General features: G+C 48.1%; 1 protein-coding gene across 1 annotated transcript in view; it reads left to right on the forward strand.

Annotated features, from left to right (window-relative positions):
- The window catches only part of TRIM28 (tripartite motif containing 28), a 678597-nt gene that overhangs the window by 576960 nt on the left and 82225 nt on the right, over positions 1–19412 (forward strand). Inside the window, exon 15 of the mRNA XM_078654815.1 lies at positions 10115–10189. Coding sequence (XP_078510941.1) covers positions 10115–10189 — 75 coding nt within the window. The remainder of the gene's footprint in view (positions 1–10114; positions 10190–19412) is intronic.

The raw sequence follows: 19412 nt of genomic DNA on the forward strand, positions 1-19412 counted from the left end.
TCTAAAAAAGGGTTGTTTATGCCCTGTAAGGCTTGTGGAAAGTCCAGATTTTATTTTGAGAACCACGTAGAGTGTCTATATCCAGAGCACAAGCCCAGAGAATGCAAGTACTGTCATACTTTTTCTTCAAAAACTATCGGTGACCATGAGGGTAGGCTGCTTCTCTAGTTGCAAAGGAAAAAAGCAGCAAAGGACTCTGTGGCTGAGGAGAAGCCCGATACCTCCTCTAAGAAGAGAAAAGAAGGATCTTCTTCATTGCTTAAGGACACTAAAAATGTCAGATCTCAAAGTACGGAGAGGGTTGTGAAGAAAAGAATGAAAAAGACTAGCCCGGTCCCTACTCACCGTCATGACAGGTCCTGGGTACTCTACCTCCGTCGACGCCTCTTTCTTCTGCTGACAAAAAATGCACGTTGACGAAGAAAGCACAGTCAATGACCTCCAGCTCCGCTTCAGCAGGCGCTCCGTTGACTGTTTCATCAGCGACGCCTACTACGACAACGGTCAAGACAACGACGGCCGTGTCACCGACAGCAGTGGTGGTATCGGCGTCCTCGGTGAGGGATTCACTGTCGACGGTTCAGCAAGTTCCTTCACCGTCGACCACTATTCAACCGCTGCAGTTTGTACCGTCGATGATACTGTTGGCGATCCCGTCGACGACTCCATCGAGGGAAAAATTGGTCTACTTCTAAAACCAACACCTTCCCTTATGCAGGATTATTCAATGGTTTCTCCTCTACCTCTGAAATGTCTTCTAGAGTCTGAAGATGATGGGCCTTTCGGTCCTGCTTATAGTCCTTCGCAACTCCGACTTCAGTGGCAGGACTCAGAGGAAGACGAGATGATGAATGATTCATCTATGTTTTAGAGGGGGGCGAGGGGGGGACTATTCTTTCTCGGATAGGGGACATCCTACTTCTCAACGCTTGGACGCTTTTAAGAACACAAATTATGAAGAGCAGGAAGTGCAAGCTCAAGAACCCTCCATAAATATCCCGGTGGCATTGGTGTCAGATCTTCTGCTAATGCTGAATGACTATTATATGAGATTTCCCAAGGCAAATCATGCTCCACCTCCCGTTCAGGAGTTCACCACTCCTGTATTGCGGGTACTACCTCCGTTGCAGAAGAGCAAGACTCTAGCGCCTCATGTGCAAGTTCTTGTGCAAAGTCTGGATGATGACGAGCAGCAGTTAGAAGAAGGGGAATTACAGTTGGAGCAGGATGTCCATGATGAGTGGGACGACTAAGTGGCTCAGTCCACCTTCTCCTACCCCGCCTCCAGCCGACTCTCCGCCTGCAGATATTGGTGGGTTTCACCATCTGCTAGAGCGCCCTTCTAGGCGCTTTGACCTTCCCACTCCTGTCAAGCAGACGGAGTGTTTTTTATACGATTTTAAGCCTCCTATGCAACGCTCCTCTCAATACATTCCCGTTGTAGACTTCTTATGGCACGAAAGCCTGAAACTGATGAAAACGGCAGCTTCTATTCTGGCTGTGGTACCGAAATTAAACAAGAAGTACAAGGCGCGTGAGGACTCTCCCGCGTGCCTAATTGGGCACCCCCGGCCTGATTCCGTTATTATGCAGGCAGCTTGAAGGAGGTCGAAGACGCTTCCTCTCCATGTACGGCTCCGCCTGACAAGGAAGGGCGCTGATTGGAAAACATCGGCTAAAGGTTCTCCGCTTTGGCAGCCACTGCCATTAGGGCCTCCAATGCCTTGGCTATTCTCCGAAGGTATGATTGCCAGATGTGGTCCGACATCTCAGCTTTGCTGGAATTCCTTCCTGAGGATAAAAAGAAAGTGGCACAGAAGGTGCTGTCGGGAGGAGAAAAAGCCTCTTCCGAAATGATTGAAGGCTGTCGACGGAACGTCCATAGCCACATCAGACAGATGGCGTGAGCAGTGGTATTGAGACAGCAAGGGTGGCTAAAGGCAACGCAGTTTCGAATGGAGTTTCAGGCAAAAAGTTTGGATATGCCATTTGGCAGCGAAAATCTTTAGCTAACCTACAACAAAAAAGATTTCCTTCCTTTCGGGGCAGAGGTCAATATCTCTCGCCCCCAGCTTCAACAGCGTTTCCAGACGTATTATCAACAGGGATTTCGTGCCCAGTGCTCTTCTCAGCCCTTTCGGCACACCTCAGCACTTGCCTATTCTAGACCATCAGCAAGGCGACGCCCACCATCAGGATGTAGGGCTCACAACTCTATCAAAAGACTATGAGGATCCACAGGCCCCTGCTACCGTAGTCCCACTTTAATTCAGGCTTGTTTGCTCCAAATTCTTCAATCAATGGAAGCTCATATCTTCCAACAAATTGGTGTTAGACGTAGTTCGCCACGGGCACACCCTGGAATTTGTTAAACAGCCAACAAATGAGCCTCCACGAAGGACTTCCCATTGTCATCCCTGAATTCTCAAGAAGATCGGTTGCTCTTAACCAAGCAGGCAAACAAAGAAGTACTACCCGATCAACACAATCTGGGGTTCTATTCCCACTACTTCTTGATAAAGAAAAAGATGGGAAAATGGAGGCAGATAATTGATTCAAGGTCATTGAACAAGTTCATCAAATCCCAACCCTTCAGAATGTTATAGCTCCAGGAAATTCTGATTCTTATGGATACAGGGGACTATATGTTTTTGCTGGATCTTCTGGACGCATATTTTCAAGTTCTCATTCACCCAAAAGTTGTTTTTTGTGGTTCAAGGTAGCTGGGTGCCATTATCAATTCATAGTAAATGTAAATGTACAGGAATTTATATAGCGCAAATCACCAAGCGGTTTCTAAGCTCTTGCTTAGGGAACCCGTCCTGGTATTCCCCTGTGAGATAACCCCGGCAGGGTATCCGCAAGGTGAAAGCCAGGCATCCCGCCGCGAGGGGCCGTTGTGGAAATTAAGCAAGCTATTGCCCAGAGTCGCAGAGTGTGAACCCGTGAATCGAGTAGGCACCGGAGCGAGAATTGTCGAGTCCATGGACATTTTAGGACTCAAGACCCCGCCGAGCCGGGAATTGAACCCTGGTCCCGGGCTGACCTCTGCTTCCAGGTCTGCCTCCTCTAACCAGTGAGCCACACTTCTCCACACTTCTGGTAGTACTACCATTTGGGCTGAAGTCAGCCCCAAGAGTCTTCACCAAGTGCTTGGCTCCGGTGGCGGTCTTTCTACGGCTAGCTGGTCACCAGGTATTCCCTTATCTGGACGACTGGTAGGTCAAGGCCTTCAAGCCGCCAGAAGATAGACTGACGCCTGTGTTCACTCTTTCGCTCCTTGGGGCTCAGAATCAACGGGGAGAAGTCCTCCCTGGCTCCCTCAAGGTCAATAGTATTTTATGAGCAACTCTGGACACTATACTCTTGAAATCATTTCCCACAAAAGAAAATCTTACGACTGCACAGGACAGTGAAGTGTCTGTCCGCAAAAAAGTTCATTTCAGTAAGGACATACAAATAGATGCTAGGGATGATGTCATCCTTTATCCTGCTGATTCCGAACTGTCGCCTAAGGATGAGGCCTCGTCAAGAGGAACTCAACACTCAATGGAGGAAATCTCGTGGCTCATTCGAGGAAGTCATATCAGTCACTCCGAGGATGGTCTCCGCAATGTCCTGGTGGATGGTCAGAGACCATCTTTCCAAAGACCTCTTTCCTCACGACAAAACCAAAGTTGGTCATGACATCAAATGCTTCCATGGACAGATGGAGGGGCCCACCTGCAAGAATTGCACGTCCACGGAAGATGCGTGGCTCAAGAACCAGTGTCACATAAATCTCTTGGAACTCAAGGCTGTCTTTCTAGGACTCCAAGCATTTCTGTCAAAAATCAGGTCATCGATTATGATTCGTACGGACAACACCACCACCATGTTCTGTCTGCTGAAGCAAGGTGGGACAAGGATTCAGGCTCTCTAAATCTTGGCTCAGCAAATCTGGGAATGGTTAATAGCCCACAAAATATCGATACAGGTTCAGCATGTGCCAGGAGTCCAGAAAAATTGGGCCGATTACCTCAGCAGGGACACAAGGCAGTGTCGCGAGTGGGAACTAAATAACAAACAGTTGCTAAGAGTTTTTCGCTGCTGGGGATTTCCAACCCTAGATCTGTTTGCTACATCACTCAACAAAAAAAGCAGATTCTTCGCCGGCAGGTTCCCTCAGCTAGGCTCTCTGGGAAATGCCTTCCACTTCTCTTGGGAGGGAGCGCTCGCCTACGCATTCCCTCAGTTTCCTCTCATTTCGAAGGTTCTGCAAAAGATCAAACGGGAACCTTGCCATGTCATCCTGATTGCCCTGGCGAGGGCGCAACCGTACCGGTTCACAGAGCTGTTTCGCCTATCAAGGTTTTCTCCAATTCTCTTCCAACCAAAAGAAAATCTCTTGAGTCAGGGTCAAGTAGTTCATCCTCAGGTCTGCACACTCAACATGTCGGCTTGGCTCCTCATCACACAGAGTTCGGACAACTAGCATTTTCTGAAAAATGTCAGACAGTACTGCAGAATGCTTGAGCTCCTTCCATGATCAAATGTTACTCGGCCAAGTGGAAAAGATTCTGAATATGGTGTACCACAAACTCTTTTAATCCTTTATCTTCGCCACCTGAGGACGTTTTGCCTTGCCTCTTCTCTTGCCAAGGCTGGCCTGACGCATGCATCTATCAAAGTGCACTTAACAGCAATCTCCAGGTACAGGCGACGTTCTGGTTGTTTGTCCCTGTGGTCAAATAGGCTGATAAGAGTTCATGAGAGGACTTTTCAGGGTCTATCCTCTAGTAAGACCTCCTCTCCAGTGCTGTGGCAATTAAATATTTTCGCAACTTATGAAATCACTGTCTGAACCTATTCACAAGTGCGACTTAAAGTACCTCTCTTGGAAGGTGGCTTTCCTGCAATTCTTTCCAGACAAAGTAATACTCCGGACAAACCCATCTTTTATTCCCAAGGTGTCTTCTGCATTTCATCTAAAGGAGCCAGTGGCTTTGCCCTCCTTCTTTGCAGTTCCTTCTTACCTAGCTGAGAGGGCACTCCATTCTCTGGACATTAAAAAATGTCTAAAATTCTACTTGCTAAGAACTCGACCTCTCAGAAAATCTACTCATTTACTTGTTGCCTTCTCTGTCCCTTGGAAGGGTCAGGCTTTGACACGGGCATCTATCGATTGCTGGGTATCATCGGCTATTTGCTTTTGTCATGAGGGGGATGGCCACCCTCTGGTTGCCAAATCCACAGCGCACTCAACGCGTAAGGTGGCCGCTTCCTCCGCCCTGTTCGCTGGAGTGTACGTTTCTGATCTCTGCAGGGCAGCGACATGATCGAACGTCCATACCTTCACAAAGCATTACTGCTTGGCAGAAGGTGGATGTGGCAGTTGGTTAAGCTACTTTGCGACGTTTATTTGCATAAGGTATGATAATTTAAGTTTCTTCTCTACAATATGTGTACTGTTGTTATGATAGTATTTTATATGTTCTCGTATATTTTTCCATTTTAGATTTTATATGCATGATTGTGTGTTCATGTTAGATGCTCTTTTTAATTACCTTAAGTGGTTAGTTTTGCAGCGTGAATCTTTCTGGATTCACTATGCTGTGCATTATTCCGCGATCTAGAGGTTGGGTCGGGAATCGTAGTCCTTTTTTTTTCTTTTTTTTTTTCGTAGCGCAGGTGGGCGTCTGCGTCCCACCTTTTGGTGTCCTTCCTGTGACGTCGGCACGCTTCCTGCGGAAGCTCCCATCCTTGTGCGCCATCTTCAGATTCTTTTGACTGACGAGAAAAGCAAGGAAGACCAGCACACAAGTTTGGGCTCGGCATCCTCAGTGGCGCAGGACCTGGATTGGCCGGACCTCGACGCCGAAAACCCGTAAGAAGCCATGCAGACGTATCCTTCGAGGCCTTCGCCGCCAGATGACATTGGTATCTACAACATAGTCATCAGGAACGCTACAAGAAGTCATTCCTCAGATAAGTGACGGAGACTTTATGTCCACCATAGACCTAAAAGACGCCTACCTACACTTTCCCATGAACAGACAGCACAAACATCTACTGAGATTTGCCATCGACACACTACCAGTTCACCGCCCTGGCCTTCGGACTAAAATCCGCAGCAAGGATCTTCACCAAGTGCCTCGCAGCCGTGGCAGCGCACCTAAGGAGGGAATGGATCCATGTATACCCCTACCTCGACGACTGGCTAATAAAAGGAAGTTACTACAAATAATGCAAAGAACATGCACAGCAGGTCACAAAGACACTAACAGAACTGGGATTTTCAATACACTGGGGGAAATCCTCAATGGAACCAGAAAAAGTGAAGATCTTAGGTGCACAGATCAACACCATACAGAGCAAAGTGTTCCCCAGCGACAAGAGAATACTTGCCCTGCTGAAGGAGACTCGTCAGTACCAGAAGGGGCGAGCTCTGACGGTGAGGACAGCGAGCAAGATCATGGGGATGATGGCGTCTTGCTTACACCTAGTCCCCAATATACGGCTACACATGAGACCATTCCGAATGGCTGCAACAACAATGGTCACAAGCGACAGGGAGTTGGGAAGATCTAGTAGTTCTAACGCACGCAGTGCAAGAGGAGATAGCGTGGTGGAACAAGGAGAACATAACGAAGGCGAAGCCTTTAACACGAAACCCAACAGTGACCATCACCACAGACGCATCTCAGAAGGGATGGAGAGCACACATGAACCAACTTACGGTGCGGGCCTGTGGACTCCAACAGATGCGATCAAGCACATCAACTACCTGGAACTAAAGACTGTGTTCCTCGCCCTAAAAGCCCTCCAGAAACAACTGTACGGGCAGAGAGTGTTGATACAGACTGACAACTCCACAACGATGTTCTACATCAACAAACAGGGAGGAACACAATCAGTCGCACGATCCAACCTAGCGCAGGACATATGGAGATGGGCCATCCCACTCAAAAAAGATATCCTAGCTATACACCTACCAGAGAAGGACAACGTTGAGGCAGACTGGCTCAGCAGACAGAGATCAGCATCCCACGAGTGGAAGCTCAATGCACAAGAAACACAAAGGCTATTCAAGAAGTGGGAGACTCCAACAATAGACCTATTTGCAACACACCAGAATGCAAAATGCTGATACTTCGCAACCAAGGGGAACAATCCCAGGGGAATGACCTATGGATAAGCTGGCAAAAACGTTTGCCTGCTTTTTTCCCCCCCGATACCACTGATTCACAGGGTACTCAGAAAATGCAGAACCAGCAACATGACGCTGATTCTGCTGGCACCACAGTGGGCCAGGCAGTCATGGTTCTCACAAATAGTGGAGATGGAGCAGGGACCACCTCACAAATTCAGGAAAAGAAAGGACTTACTCTCGATGCAAAATGGAGAGGTTCTCCACTCAGAGCCAGAGAGCCTCTGCCTAACGGCATGGCTCCTGAAGACATAGTTTGCACACCTGAAACTGCCGGAGAGCACACTGCGGGTGATACGCCAGGCAAGGAGACCTACCACACGGAAGTGCTATGTGGCAAAATGGAAAAGATTCACACAATGGTGTATCAAGAAAAAAACTGCACAAGATGACAAAGAAACCAAGGGTGCTAAAATATTTAACACAACTGCTAAAATCAAACCTAAGTTCCACCTCGCTGAGAGAACACCTAGCAGCGATAGTAGCCTACACAAGAGGAGAGACAGGAAAGAGCTTCTTTACATCACAAGTAGTAAAAAGGTTCCTGGAAGGGGCTAAAAGGATAGCACCACCCAAAAGGATCCCGCCACCGTCATGGAACCTTAATTTAGTCCTAACAGAGCTTATGAAGGAGCCCTTCGAACCCATCCATAAGGCCTCACTGCAAATGCTCACAATGAAGACAGCCTTTCTAGTGGCAATCACCTTGCTACGCAGGGTAAGTGAACTGCAAGCACTAACGCTACAAGAACCTTACATCCAAATACACAATGACAGGGTAGTGATGAGGACGGACCCACACTTTATGCCAAAGGTGGTGTCAAGGTTTCACTTGAACCACACAATACAAATACCAAGCTTCCACAAGCGCAGAGTGGGCACTGCACACTCTGGACACTAGAAGGGCAGTAATGCATTACATGAAAAGAACTAAAGAGCACAGGAAAACAAAGCAGTTCTTTGTGTCCTTCGCAAGCAGTTTCCTGGGTAGACCAGTAACAAAGGGCCCCATCGCATGATGGATCCCACAAACGATACAATTCTGCCACAAGCAGGCAGGTCAAGAACTAACAGAGGGGCACACACCCACTCTACCAGGAAAAAGGGAGCAACAATAGCCTTCCTTGTTAACACACCCACTCAAGACATATGCCTGGCGGCAACATGGGCTTCTCGGCACGCGTTCACTAAGCACTACTGCCTGGATATACAAAAGAACAAGGAAGCACAAGTAGGACAGAAAGTGCTTCAACATCTATTCAACAACCAACGCTCATCTTCCACCCAGCCGCCACAAACATAACAAACCCTGCAAAGTCTATGCACAGCATAGTGAATCCAGAAAGATTCACACTGCAAAACGAATAGTTTCTTACCTGTCGCTGTAGTTTTGCAGCTTGAATATCTTTCTGGATTCACTAGCGAACCCACCCACCTCCGCCAGAAAGATGAGGCAGGAGAGGAAGGTGGACATACAAGGACAATATACAAACAGACATCTTAAGAAACAAAGTGGAAATGTATTTGCTTTCAAGGAAGAACTTGAAAACATCTCAAAAGGATTCACGAACACAACACAAAAGAAGAAAAAAAGAACCCGAAGATCGCGCCCAAGGGTGGGAGCTTCCGCAGGAAGCGTGCTGACGCCACAGGAAGGACCAAAAGGTCAGACATCGACGCCCACCCGGGCTACGAAAAAAAAGAGAAAAGACTACGGATCCGGACCCAACCACTAGACCGCAGAATAATGCACAGCATAGTGAATCCAGAAAGATCTTCAAGCTGCAAAACTACACTGACAGGTAAGAAACTATTCGTTTCTGCCTCAGACTCTCTGGTACTGCTTACTAGTCCTATTCATGCATGTGAATCAATAAAAGATACAATACTGGAGGAAAAAAACAAGTTACTTAACTCTACACTGTGGTTCTCCAGTATTGATACCTTTTATAGATTCGCATGCGACCCTTCCCTTGTCAGGTTCACCTTCCATACCTCTTTCATTGCATTGTGGCACTCTTGCTCGAAATCTGAGCTAAGGTGGCCCTGCAGGGGAAGGAGATTCTATGGTCTACGCTCTACTTGGCTAGAGTGTGGATGTTTTAGAACAATGTGAATAGGTTGCTTAAGCTAGTGAATTCTTTTCGGCATTTGAATGTTAAGTTTTAATACTGCTATTGTACTGTTACCGTGTGACTTCCACCATGACGATGGGGAAGATTCAAGCATGTGAATCTACAAAAAATCTCAATACTGGAGAATCACAGTGTGCAGCTAAGTAACTTGTTTTTTACTTGCACCCTTCCAGCTCACCAGATGCAGCACATGCCATGATTGCCTAATGATGTCTACTCTTAATCAGTCCCTGCAATACCTTTCTATGTTCAGACCACTAGTACTCCACATCTGTAATATCATTTACTCTTAGAGTGTGGATGGGAGTGCACAATCTGGGTGTAGTTTGTTACACTGTGAGTTAAGGTTTATCTGAGAAAAAATGGAAGTGAGCGAGTTAGTCATCCCACTCGTGTCCCTCAGTACTGAAAGCACGTCTACATCGAAAAAAAAGTTGGATTAACGAGGAGCCAACACCAGTTGCAGAAATGTGCACAGCATGTGAATATACAGCACGACAAGTTGCAACAGGTTAAGTTAAAATTTCCTTTTCTACACTCTAAATGAACAGTTGGTGATTGTAGCTTTACGTGTATTAAATGGGTAAGATTAGGGATGCGATTTATGACCTTGGACACCTGTGACCTTGCAATATTTCACGACAACTGTGATGTAACAGTTAATGCTTATCTCAACGACACACCTTCCGTAACTGTGTGGTTTGATATTCAGTGTGTGCTTAACTAGTTCATATGAAACTCTTGCTGAATACCTGAATTAATGCTTGGCCTACCCTTTCTCCCCCTACAGAAATGTGAGCGCCTTTTACTGGAACTGATATGCAATGAACTCTGTCGGCCCTTACAAAGGCAGTCTACTTCCTTGGTGAGTATTTTCCCTATGTTCAGCCATTGAGGGAAATTTAAGAACCTGATATTGTATGATTAGTTTCAGCTGCTCTCAAACTGGGGAATACAGTTCCTTCGTTCAGCAGCGATAGCATTTTTAGCTGCCTTGAACTTTCCAGATTGGGTTAGACAATTATATTGATAAATAAAAGGTGCTGAACTGAATGGGTACCAGACTAGACTTCCATTTGTCAACTATAGGTCCTGCACAGGTCATTTGAGTCTAGTTTTTTGTGTGCTTATCCCATAATCTTCCAAGTGACTTCCCACACCTCTGTCTCAGCCTCACCTCCCAGTCCCGCCCCTCTTCACCTCCTTTCTCCGATATCTCACACCTGTTCTCCTCAAAGCACATTGCTTTCTTATTTGGATATCTATTTGCTACTTCAGATATCCTGATGTTCTGTGCTGATGGCTCACAGCTGCATAGTAAATGCCTGAAATGCAGCAGCTTGCTTCTTATGTATAGAATGCTTTATTGAAATGATATTCAAAGTAAAACAACAGTATAGTAATAACAAAGTCCAAACTATTCCATTACCAAAATTGAAATATAGAAGAAAAAGGAGTGTGAACAAACCAATTTGAACAATTTAAATCTGTACATAGGCAAATGCAATTTAGCGTTTTAAAATCAAGGTAAAGACGGGGGGAGGAAAAGGGGGAAAAATAAGAAGCAGTTAAAACATTAATGCAAAGATGGCCTTAAAAGCTAACTGAACAAAATATCATTAAGAAGGATTGTGACAATGTACATGAAAAATCGATCAAACAGCCAACATGGAAAGGAATGTTGTGAGTGATGACCAAAGTAAATCTTTTTTATTAATCAATAGGGGTTAATAGGTGGCATGAGCATGATCTAGTCTGTGATAATGGCATAACAGGTTCCACCAAGCTTGATACAATATTTTTGTAGTGTTCTTCCAATTGGTGGGAATGATCAGAAAAGTAATAGCTATAAACAAGTCAACAAATTTACCCACGTCCCCCTGGGCACTCCATATAGGAGAGGAACCAGCCAGAAAAAATGTGCACAATATCAAAAGTAATGTTGGTAGATAAAATGTCGTTCAAATTATCCCAAATGAGTAACCAAAAGCTCTTAACAAGAGGGCAGAGAAAAAACACATGAAGTAAATCGCTCTTTTCATGAGGATAAGACCAGCATTTCGCAACTTCCACCAACTTAAACTTTTGGAGATCTGTAGAGGTAAGGAAAAGCCTAGTGTAAAAATGATATTGAGTCTGCGTTGTACTTGCTGATCGTGAGGAGGTATACATTTTTATCCAGATGGAGCCCCAAATCTTACACGAGAATTCTTGTGCCAGGTCTTTTTCCTATAGAAATTCTATACTAGATTTAATTCCGGGATCAATAGAGTAAGTTAGTATCTTATAAATAGTGGAGGCCTTAAACTTAATAGAGAAATCTAGTGAAAGACTTCTTGCAGGCCAGGTCACCAGCCTGCTGCCGAACAGCTCCACTGGCTACCTGTCCGCTCCTGCTTGAGCGCGAGTTCGCGCCTGCTGTGTCCTCTCTGCCGCTGCTCACCGCTTTGACCATCTGCATTTGTACTGCCCCTGTGTTTTTTGTCTCCTCTGATTTTTTTTTTGTGCTCTGTATTTTCTGTACCGTTTTGCCTTTTCTGACCAACTAGTCTCCCGCCCCACCCCCCCCTCTTATTTTGTACCCGCTCTTTCCCGCCGCCTCCCAGCTGCTCCTCCCTCCCTCCCCGTCTTAAATGGCGGCCGCTGCGCAGCCGCGGCAAAGGCAAGCCCGTCTGCGCCCAGCGCCAGACCCCTGGATCCCGCGCACGACACGACACCAGACTCCGATACGACGCCAACACCATCCACGCGCTCAACACTGGCCGAGACGACCATTGCTTCCAGGCCGCCTCAAAACGCACCCACGGACTCTTCTCCTGCCACACCTGCAACTTTACATGCGACAGACCCACCAAACCTCCAAAGACCGAACCCAACCACCTCTGCTGCATACTCCTCAACACCCGCTCCGCACGCAAACACGCCGTCGAACTCTGGGACATGCTCGATTCCTCCGCCCCAGACGTCGCCTTCCTAACCGAAACCTGGTGGAACGACTCCTCGGCACCTGACATCGCCATAGCCATCCCAGATGGCTACAAGATCTCCCGCAGAGACCGCACCAACGGAATTGGAGGAGGAATAGCCATCGTCCACAAGTCCACCCTCACAGACGACTCCCTCAACTCCACCGAACACCTTCACTTCCGGATTCACACCGACCCGAACACCACCCACAGAGGAACACTCGTCTAAAGACGTCCCGGACCCCGTGCCCTATTCAGCGACTCAATCGCCGACCTCGCCAGCACCCACGCATTCGCCTCCACGGACTACATCCTTCACGGGGACCTGAACTTCCACCTCGAGAACAACAACGACACCAACTCCGCCACCCTTATCAAGAACCTCGGCCTCCGACAATTCGTCACTGAACCCACCGCCGGCCACACGCTCGACCCCGTCTTCTCCACAAGCACGCACATCGCCTTCAACCACACCACCGAACTCCACTGGACCGACCACCGCTGCATCCACTTCACCTTCAAGAAACCAACCACCACACCCAAAAGCTCCCTCGCCGCTGCTGGAGCAAAGTCACCGAAGACGTCTGACCTCCACCCTCGCCCAGAACCCACCCACCGACCCCACAGACACAGACGCCGCTGCCCGGAACTTCAGACAGTGGATCGACGACTGCGCCAACACCCTTGCCCCGTCCAAGAAACCCTCCATCAACCACTCCAGCAAGAAAGCCAGCTGGTTCACCGAAGAACTCCAGACCTCCAAACGTACATGCCGGAAGTTGGAGAAGAAATGGCTCCACAACCACATACCAGACAGCCACGTAGCCCACATAGGACGCCATCCGCAGACATCACCACCTCATCAGAACAGCCAAGAGATCCTCCTTTAAAGCCCGCCTGGACAACCACGCACACAACAGTAAATAGCTTTTCAACATTGTGAAGGAACTCTCTAACCCCAGCGCCAACAGCAATGACATCCTTTCCTCGCAAGACCTGTGCGACTCACTGGCCACCTTCTTCCATTGCAAGATCGCTGACATCCACAACAGCTTCAACACCTCTACCACCCCAACTACGGCAGACCCCACCCCGAACACCACCTGCAGCAACGAGCTGACCTCCTGGTCCTGCGTCAACGACGACGAGGCACGCAAGATCATGAACTCCATCCACTTAGGATCACCGTCAGACCCCTGACCACACCACATATTCAACAAAGCAGACTCAACCATCGTGCCCCAACTACGGAAGGTCAACATTTACTTAGACTCAGTGACATTCCCAGATAGCTGGAAGCACGCCGGAATCAACACCCTCCTCAAGAAGCCCAAGGTGGACCCCAAAGACCTCAAGAACTTCCGGCCCATCTCCCTGCTCCCCTTCCCGGCGAAGGTCATTGAGAAAATCGCCAACATACAGCTGACCCGCCACCTAGAGGACAACAACATCCTAGACTGATCCCAGTCTGGATTCAGACGAAACCACAGCACCTAGACATCATCGCCGCCACAGATGACATCAGGCGCCAACTAGACAACGACGATACCTCTGCCCTCATTCTCCTGGACCTGTCAGCCGCCTTCGACACGGTCAGCCACCGCACACTAAGAACACGCCTCCAAGAAGCCGGAGTCCAGAAGAAGGCCCTGGACTGGACCACGTCCTTCCTCTCCAGCAGAACCCAGCGAGTCCGCCTCCCACCCTTCCGCTCCAAAGCCACTGACCTAATCTGCGGCGTACCCCGGGCTCATCCCTCAGCCCGACCCTGTTCAAGGTCTACATGGCCCCCCTCGCACAAGTGGCCCGCCAGCACAACCTGAACATCATCTCATACGCCGATGACACCCAGCTCATCCTCTCCCTCACCAAAGACCCACACACCACCAAAACCAACCTCCACGAGGGAATGAAGGCCATCGCAGAGTGGATGAGAAACAGCCTCCTGAAGCTGAACTCAGACAAGACGGAAGTCCTCATCCTCTGCCCCACCCCCTCTGCGTGGGACGACTCCTGGTGGCTGTCCACATTGGGAACAGCTCCAACACCCACGGACCATGCACGCAACCTAGGATTCATCCTCGACTCCTCCCTCTCCATGTCAAAACAGGTCAACGCCATCTCCTCCTGCTACAACACCCTCTGCATGCTTCGCAGGATCTACAAGTGGATCCCAACCGAAACCAGGATAACAGTGACCCAAGCCCTCGTCAGCAGCAGGCTGGACTACGGCAACGCACTCTACGCAGGAATCCCGGCCAAGCACCTGCGACGACTACAACGCATCCAAAACGCCTCCACCCGGCTGATCCTCAACATCCCCGCCGCAACCACACCACCTCCCACCTGAGAGACCTGCAATGGCTCCCCTTCAACAAGAGGATCACCTTCAAGCTCCTCACCCACACACACAAAGCACTCCTCAACACCGAACTAGCCTACCTGAACAACAGACTCTACTTCTACACCCCTGCCCGCCAGCTCCGCTCCACCAGCCTCTCCCTTGCCGCCGTCCCGCACATCCAACAAACAACCTCCGGCAGCAGATCCTTCTCCTTCCTCGCCGCCAAGACCTGGAACACCCTCCCCACCCATCTGCGGCAGACCCAAGACCTGCTCACCTTACAAGTTCTTTGATTGATTGTGTCTGAGTCAAAGGAAGAGTTTTGTGCCAGGAGTTGGGCTATAGATGAAATGAGGTGAGAGTAGTGAGGAGCATGTAAAATGATGATGTCATACTTCTTTTGGGTCTCCGAGAAATTCACAGGATACCCAGCCGTCACCTAGTGCTAAAATGTAATTATGCCTTTATCAAGCCATTCCTTCCAATAATCTTCAGGTGTTTGTTATACCAAACAGGAGTGTGAGCAAAATTATCTGAGTGAGAAAAATGAACTTAAGTAGCAACTGCAGTGAAATGTGTGAAGATAGGAGATAAAATGCGTCTAGGGGGTTGAGACAAGCGAGTTGCTGCATTAAACGAGAATGGTGCATATTGAGGTTGTTCTAATGAGCTCCAGGCTGTTAATGGTGTATTTCGGGAGTCCGATAGAAAGGTCCAAACTTGTTTAAGGGTAAATGCAGAATGGTAACGTCTAAGTTTAGGAAAATTAACTGCTGAAGTCAAATAAGTGAAATCCTAGTCTTGTGATTATTCCATAAGAATTTGATCAAGGAGTGGTTACTAGTTTTAAAGAAAGAAAGTGGGAGAGTGACTGGGAGCATGGAGAAATGAAAACTGATGATTGGAAGCAGCATCATTTTAATTGTAGCTAGTCTACCCCACAAAGACAAAGTGGGGACCAACTATCAATAAATGCCAAAAGTTTTTTAAGTATATCTACAAGGTTGATTTTAATGGTTTCTTTGATACTAAAAATGTAGAGGATGCATAAGCATTTAATACTTTTGGAGTTCCATTTGAACCCTGAAATATACGAGGAAAGCGATGTTTGTTTAATGGCATAACCTCAGATTTGTCCATATTAAGTTTATAACTAGAGAATACTCTTTAAGTAAAGAGAAAAATGCAGGCAAAGAGGTGGTAGGGCTGAATAAGTTAAGTAAAATATCATCCGCATATGCAGAAAACGTAATATCTGTATGCTTAAATTGGAATGCCATATACTGTGGAGAACCGCAAAGTTTTTCTAAAAAGGTATCCGATAGACATCTAGCCGCAGATTCCTTAACCTAGATTTATCCCCAGGCGTCGCACTGGATTCAGAACATTTTTGCAGCAGCACATCTGCGCGCCGGGGGACGGCGCCACACGACCCCACCCTTATGTCGTCCATGGATGTGACGTTAGCGAGGTCATATAAGTCCCTCCTGATGCACCGACTTCAGTTTCCTTCTTTTCCACTTGCAACGCGGATCCGGAGTAAGCGGTTCCTCTGGCCTGTTTTCAGGCACTTTTCACGCTTTTGCGTCTGAAACAGTGTGCAATGCCTTCGGGCTTTAAGACGTGTACCTCCTGTTTGCGCAAATGTCTGCGACGGACCCACACATTATTTGCATGTGGTGCCTGGGCGAGCACCACGACTCGACGGATTGCGACGCCTGCCAACAACTCAAGCCGAAGTCCTGGTGGGAGCGCCGGATGAAGCTACTTTCGGCTCGTCTGTCCTGGTCGGAGTCGTCATAGCCCCTGGCCGACTCTTCGGCGGTAGATCCCAGTAGCAGAGGGTTCAGTTTGCGGCAGTGGTCACCGTGCTTTGCTTGTCTGTCCCTGGTAAGTCCTGGCACTTGTCGCCGAGGTCATCGACCTCCCTTCCTCCTGCTGTGGGGGGCACTAGTTACTGGACTTCTTCGAACGTGCGCCCCGAGGGTCTGCCCTCCCCTATCCGCCATTTCCTGGCATGGGGGGCGACTTAGACCCAGATGGTGGCCTATGCTGCGGCCCTGCAGGCCTCACTTAGGTCCTCTATTCTCCCTGGGGCGTCCTCGGACCCCCCGCTGCGTGCGTGGTCTCTGATGGACTCGCCAGTGGGTTCGCCCCGGCTCAGACTAAGCACCTTGCCTCAGGTGATGGAGGTATAGCATCTGGGAGTGGCCCAGCTGGGCCTCCCTTTTCGGCCCATAGCACCCTTAACGCGTCGCATAGTCCAGTGGGGCTCCCTGTGGTGTCGCAGGTGGTCGCTGATACTCTCAGCTGGTCTTAGAGTCCCCCTCTGCCCTCTGAACGGGCGGCTGCCTTTTCGGAGGCCGAGCCGGTGCCGGTCCAGCGCCGTAGACTTGCCTCCCCATCTCTGGCTCCGCTCCTTACTTAGGACCGGAGCCTGTTGTGGTTGAGGCCGAGTCTGCGCCGGAAGAGGCAGTCTACGCCGCCCGAGGACGCCCAGGCGCCGTCTCCACACCAGGTCGTCGACTCCTCTCTGGGAGGCCGGCGCCGGATCATCGACTCCTCTCCGGACGCCTCCGGAGAGAGTTCGGCGTCACCCCTATGTCCGTCAACGCTGGATCCGTCCTTGCCTCTCCGCCTCCTCAAGAGCCCCTTCAGGACCCTCATTCGTCCATGGGGCTTCCTCCCTTTGGACATTGGTGTGCCCCTCCTTTCATTGGACAATCCCCTCGGAGTGGGCGGCTTAGCTTACAGCCCTCACACACAGATGAGTTACTGTCCCCTCATCGGAGGGCTACCAAGGCTGGTGCGGCCTTTGTGAGGGTTGTTTCCATGGCCGTCTGAATTCTGCGTATGCAGCCCCCTTCAGTTCTCCTGCCTGTTGACCCCCTGTTGGAGGTTCTCCACCACGGTTCGGGGATGTAGAGCCGCTTCTGCCTTTCGAAGTCACCCTTTATGATGCCCTTCTGGGGACCTGGGCTAGGCCGGCGTCGGGTGATCCAGTGGCTCGTTCTATCATGCACCGCTACTGTCCTGCCCCGAACAATCCTGTTTGCTTGTTTGTTCATCCGGACATTCGAGGACCCGTTCTGCAAACTGCCTTTCCTTCTTTGCCTCCGCTGTTGCTTCCTCCCTCCCGGGAGTCTAGGTGGCTGGAGTTGTGGGGTCGTAATATTTTCGCCTCCACTAGCATGGCTCTTCGCTCCCTCAATACAGTGTGTTCGGGCTACTTCTACCCTTTAGCGTGCGTTGGGTGCTGAAGTAGGGTAGTCCATGTCTAATATGATGGGGACAAGGTCAGATATGAGAATAGAGCCAATCTCCACATTTGTCATGAGTTCAAGTGATGATTTGGGTGACAACTTTGTAATCTATTCTGGAATGGGACCTGTGTGCAGTGGAGAAGGAGACTTCTAAGACATCACGGTGTGAAATTCTCCATGCATCTAACAACCCTCTAGATGTAATAGCATTGTGAAAAGCCTTTTGCGTTCTATTGGGAATTAATTTGGTTTGGGATTTCCAATCTAAAAAAGGATCCATGAGTTGATTGCAATCACCTCCCAGAAACATGTTTTCAGCGACATGAGAAGAAAGGAGAGTAGAAAAGTCATCCCAAAATGCAAAATCATTTCCATTGGCCCATAAACATTACAAATAGTGAGTTGAGCATTATTAAATTTAACATTCAATAAAAGCCACCTACTATTATTGTCTTTGAACTCCGTTTGTAAAAGAACATGTAGAGACTTGTGAAACAAAATAACACCATTCTTGTTGCTAACTGCTGGGGAACAAAAAACATCTCCAACCCATAATTTACGCAAGGACAAATCTTGTTCTTTAAGATGCGTCTCTTGCAATAATGCTACATGACATTTCAATTTAGCAAGATGGGATAATACACGTTGTTTTTGAACTGGATTACTGATACCCTTAAGATTCCAAGAGATAATTCAGGGTCCACTCATTGAAGAAACTTATCCAAAATTAAGCAGAAAAATACAAGAAACTTAAAATAAAGGAAAGTAGATGAGTTGCAAAGACTAAAATGCCATTAAGCGGTACAAGTCTTGAAAGGAAAATAAGCCAAAAAGGAGAGACAGAAAAAGACCAGTAAATCAGGGGAAATGAGAATTGAGAAGGATAGAAAGTTAAACAGCTGACTTGGTATACCCAATTAAACATACCAGGTAGAAAGTAATAACAATCACAAAAACATAAAGACAAGGAGAAGCTACAATAAAGTAGAGGACATAGAGAAAAGGATAAAAGTGGCGAGAAAGGAGGGAATGAGAGGGATAAGAAAAAGAAGCAAAAGGAGAACTCTGTCGCCTCTGAAAAATAGCCAAAGAGAAGATGACAGGTAGCCTAAAGACTTCAGTCATCCTATCCACAGACAAGAAGAACATTGATGTAGGCGGGAGCGAGGAGGACAGAGCCTGTCCCAAAGAGGGACACAGAGAAAGAACAAATGTAATGACAACAAAAAATCAGAAAGCTGTAATCATGAAACGTAAACATAAGCAACACAATGGAAGGGAACTTACGGAACATTGAGGGGGACAAGGCAACGGATGAAGCGAACAGAACAGATGAACAATGTGAAAAAGAACAAGAGCTTCGAACAAGATACGAAGGGGAAACCTGTGGAATAAAAGAGAGCACTTGTAAGAAAATAATCAAGTTTTGCTCAGTTCCATAGCTTCACCTTTGTGAATGAATTTCCTAAGCTCAGCTGGATCCTCAAAAGTAAAAGTTCTGTCCATGTAGGTTAC

The sequence above is a fragment of the Lissotriton helveticus genome, chromosome 7 (assembly GCF_964261635.1).
Source record: "Lissotriton helveticus chromosome 7, aLisHel1.1, whole genome shotgun sequence".
In the NCBI taxonomy this organism is placed as follows: Eukaryota; Metazoa; Chordata; class Amphibia; order Caudata; family Salamandridae; genus Lissotriton; species Lissotriton helveticus.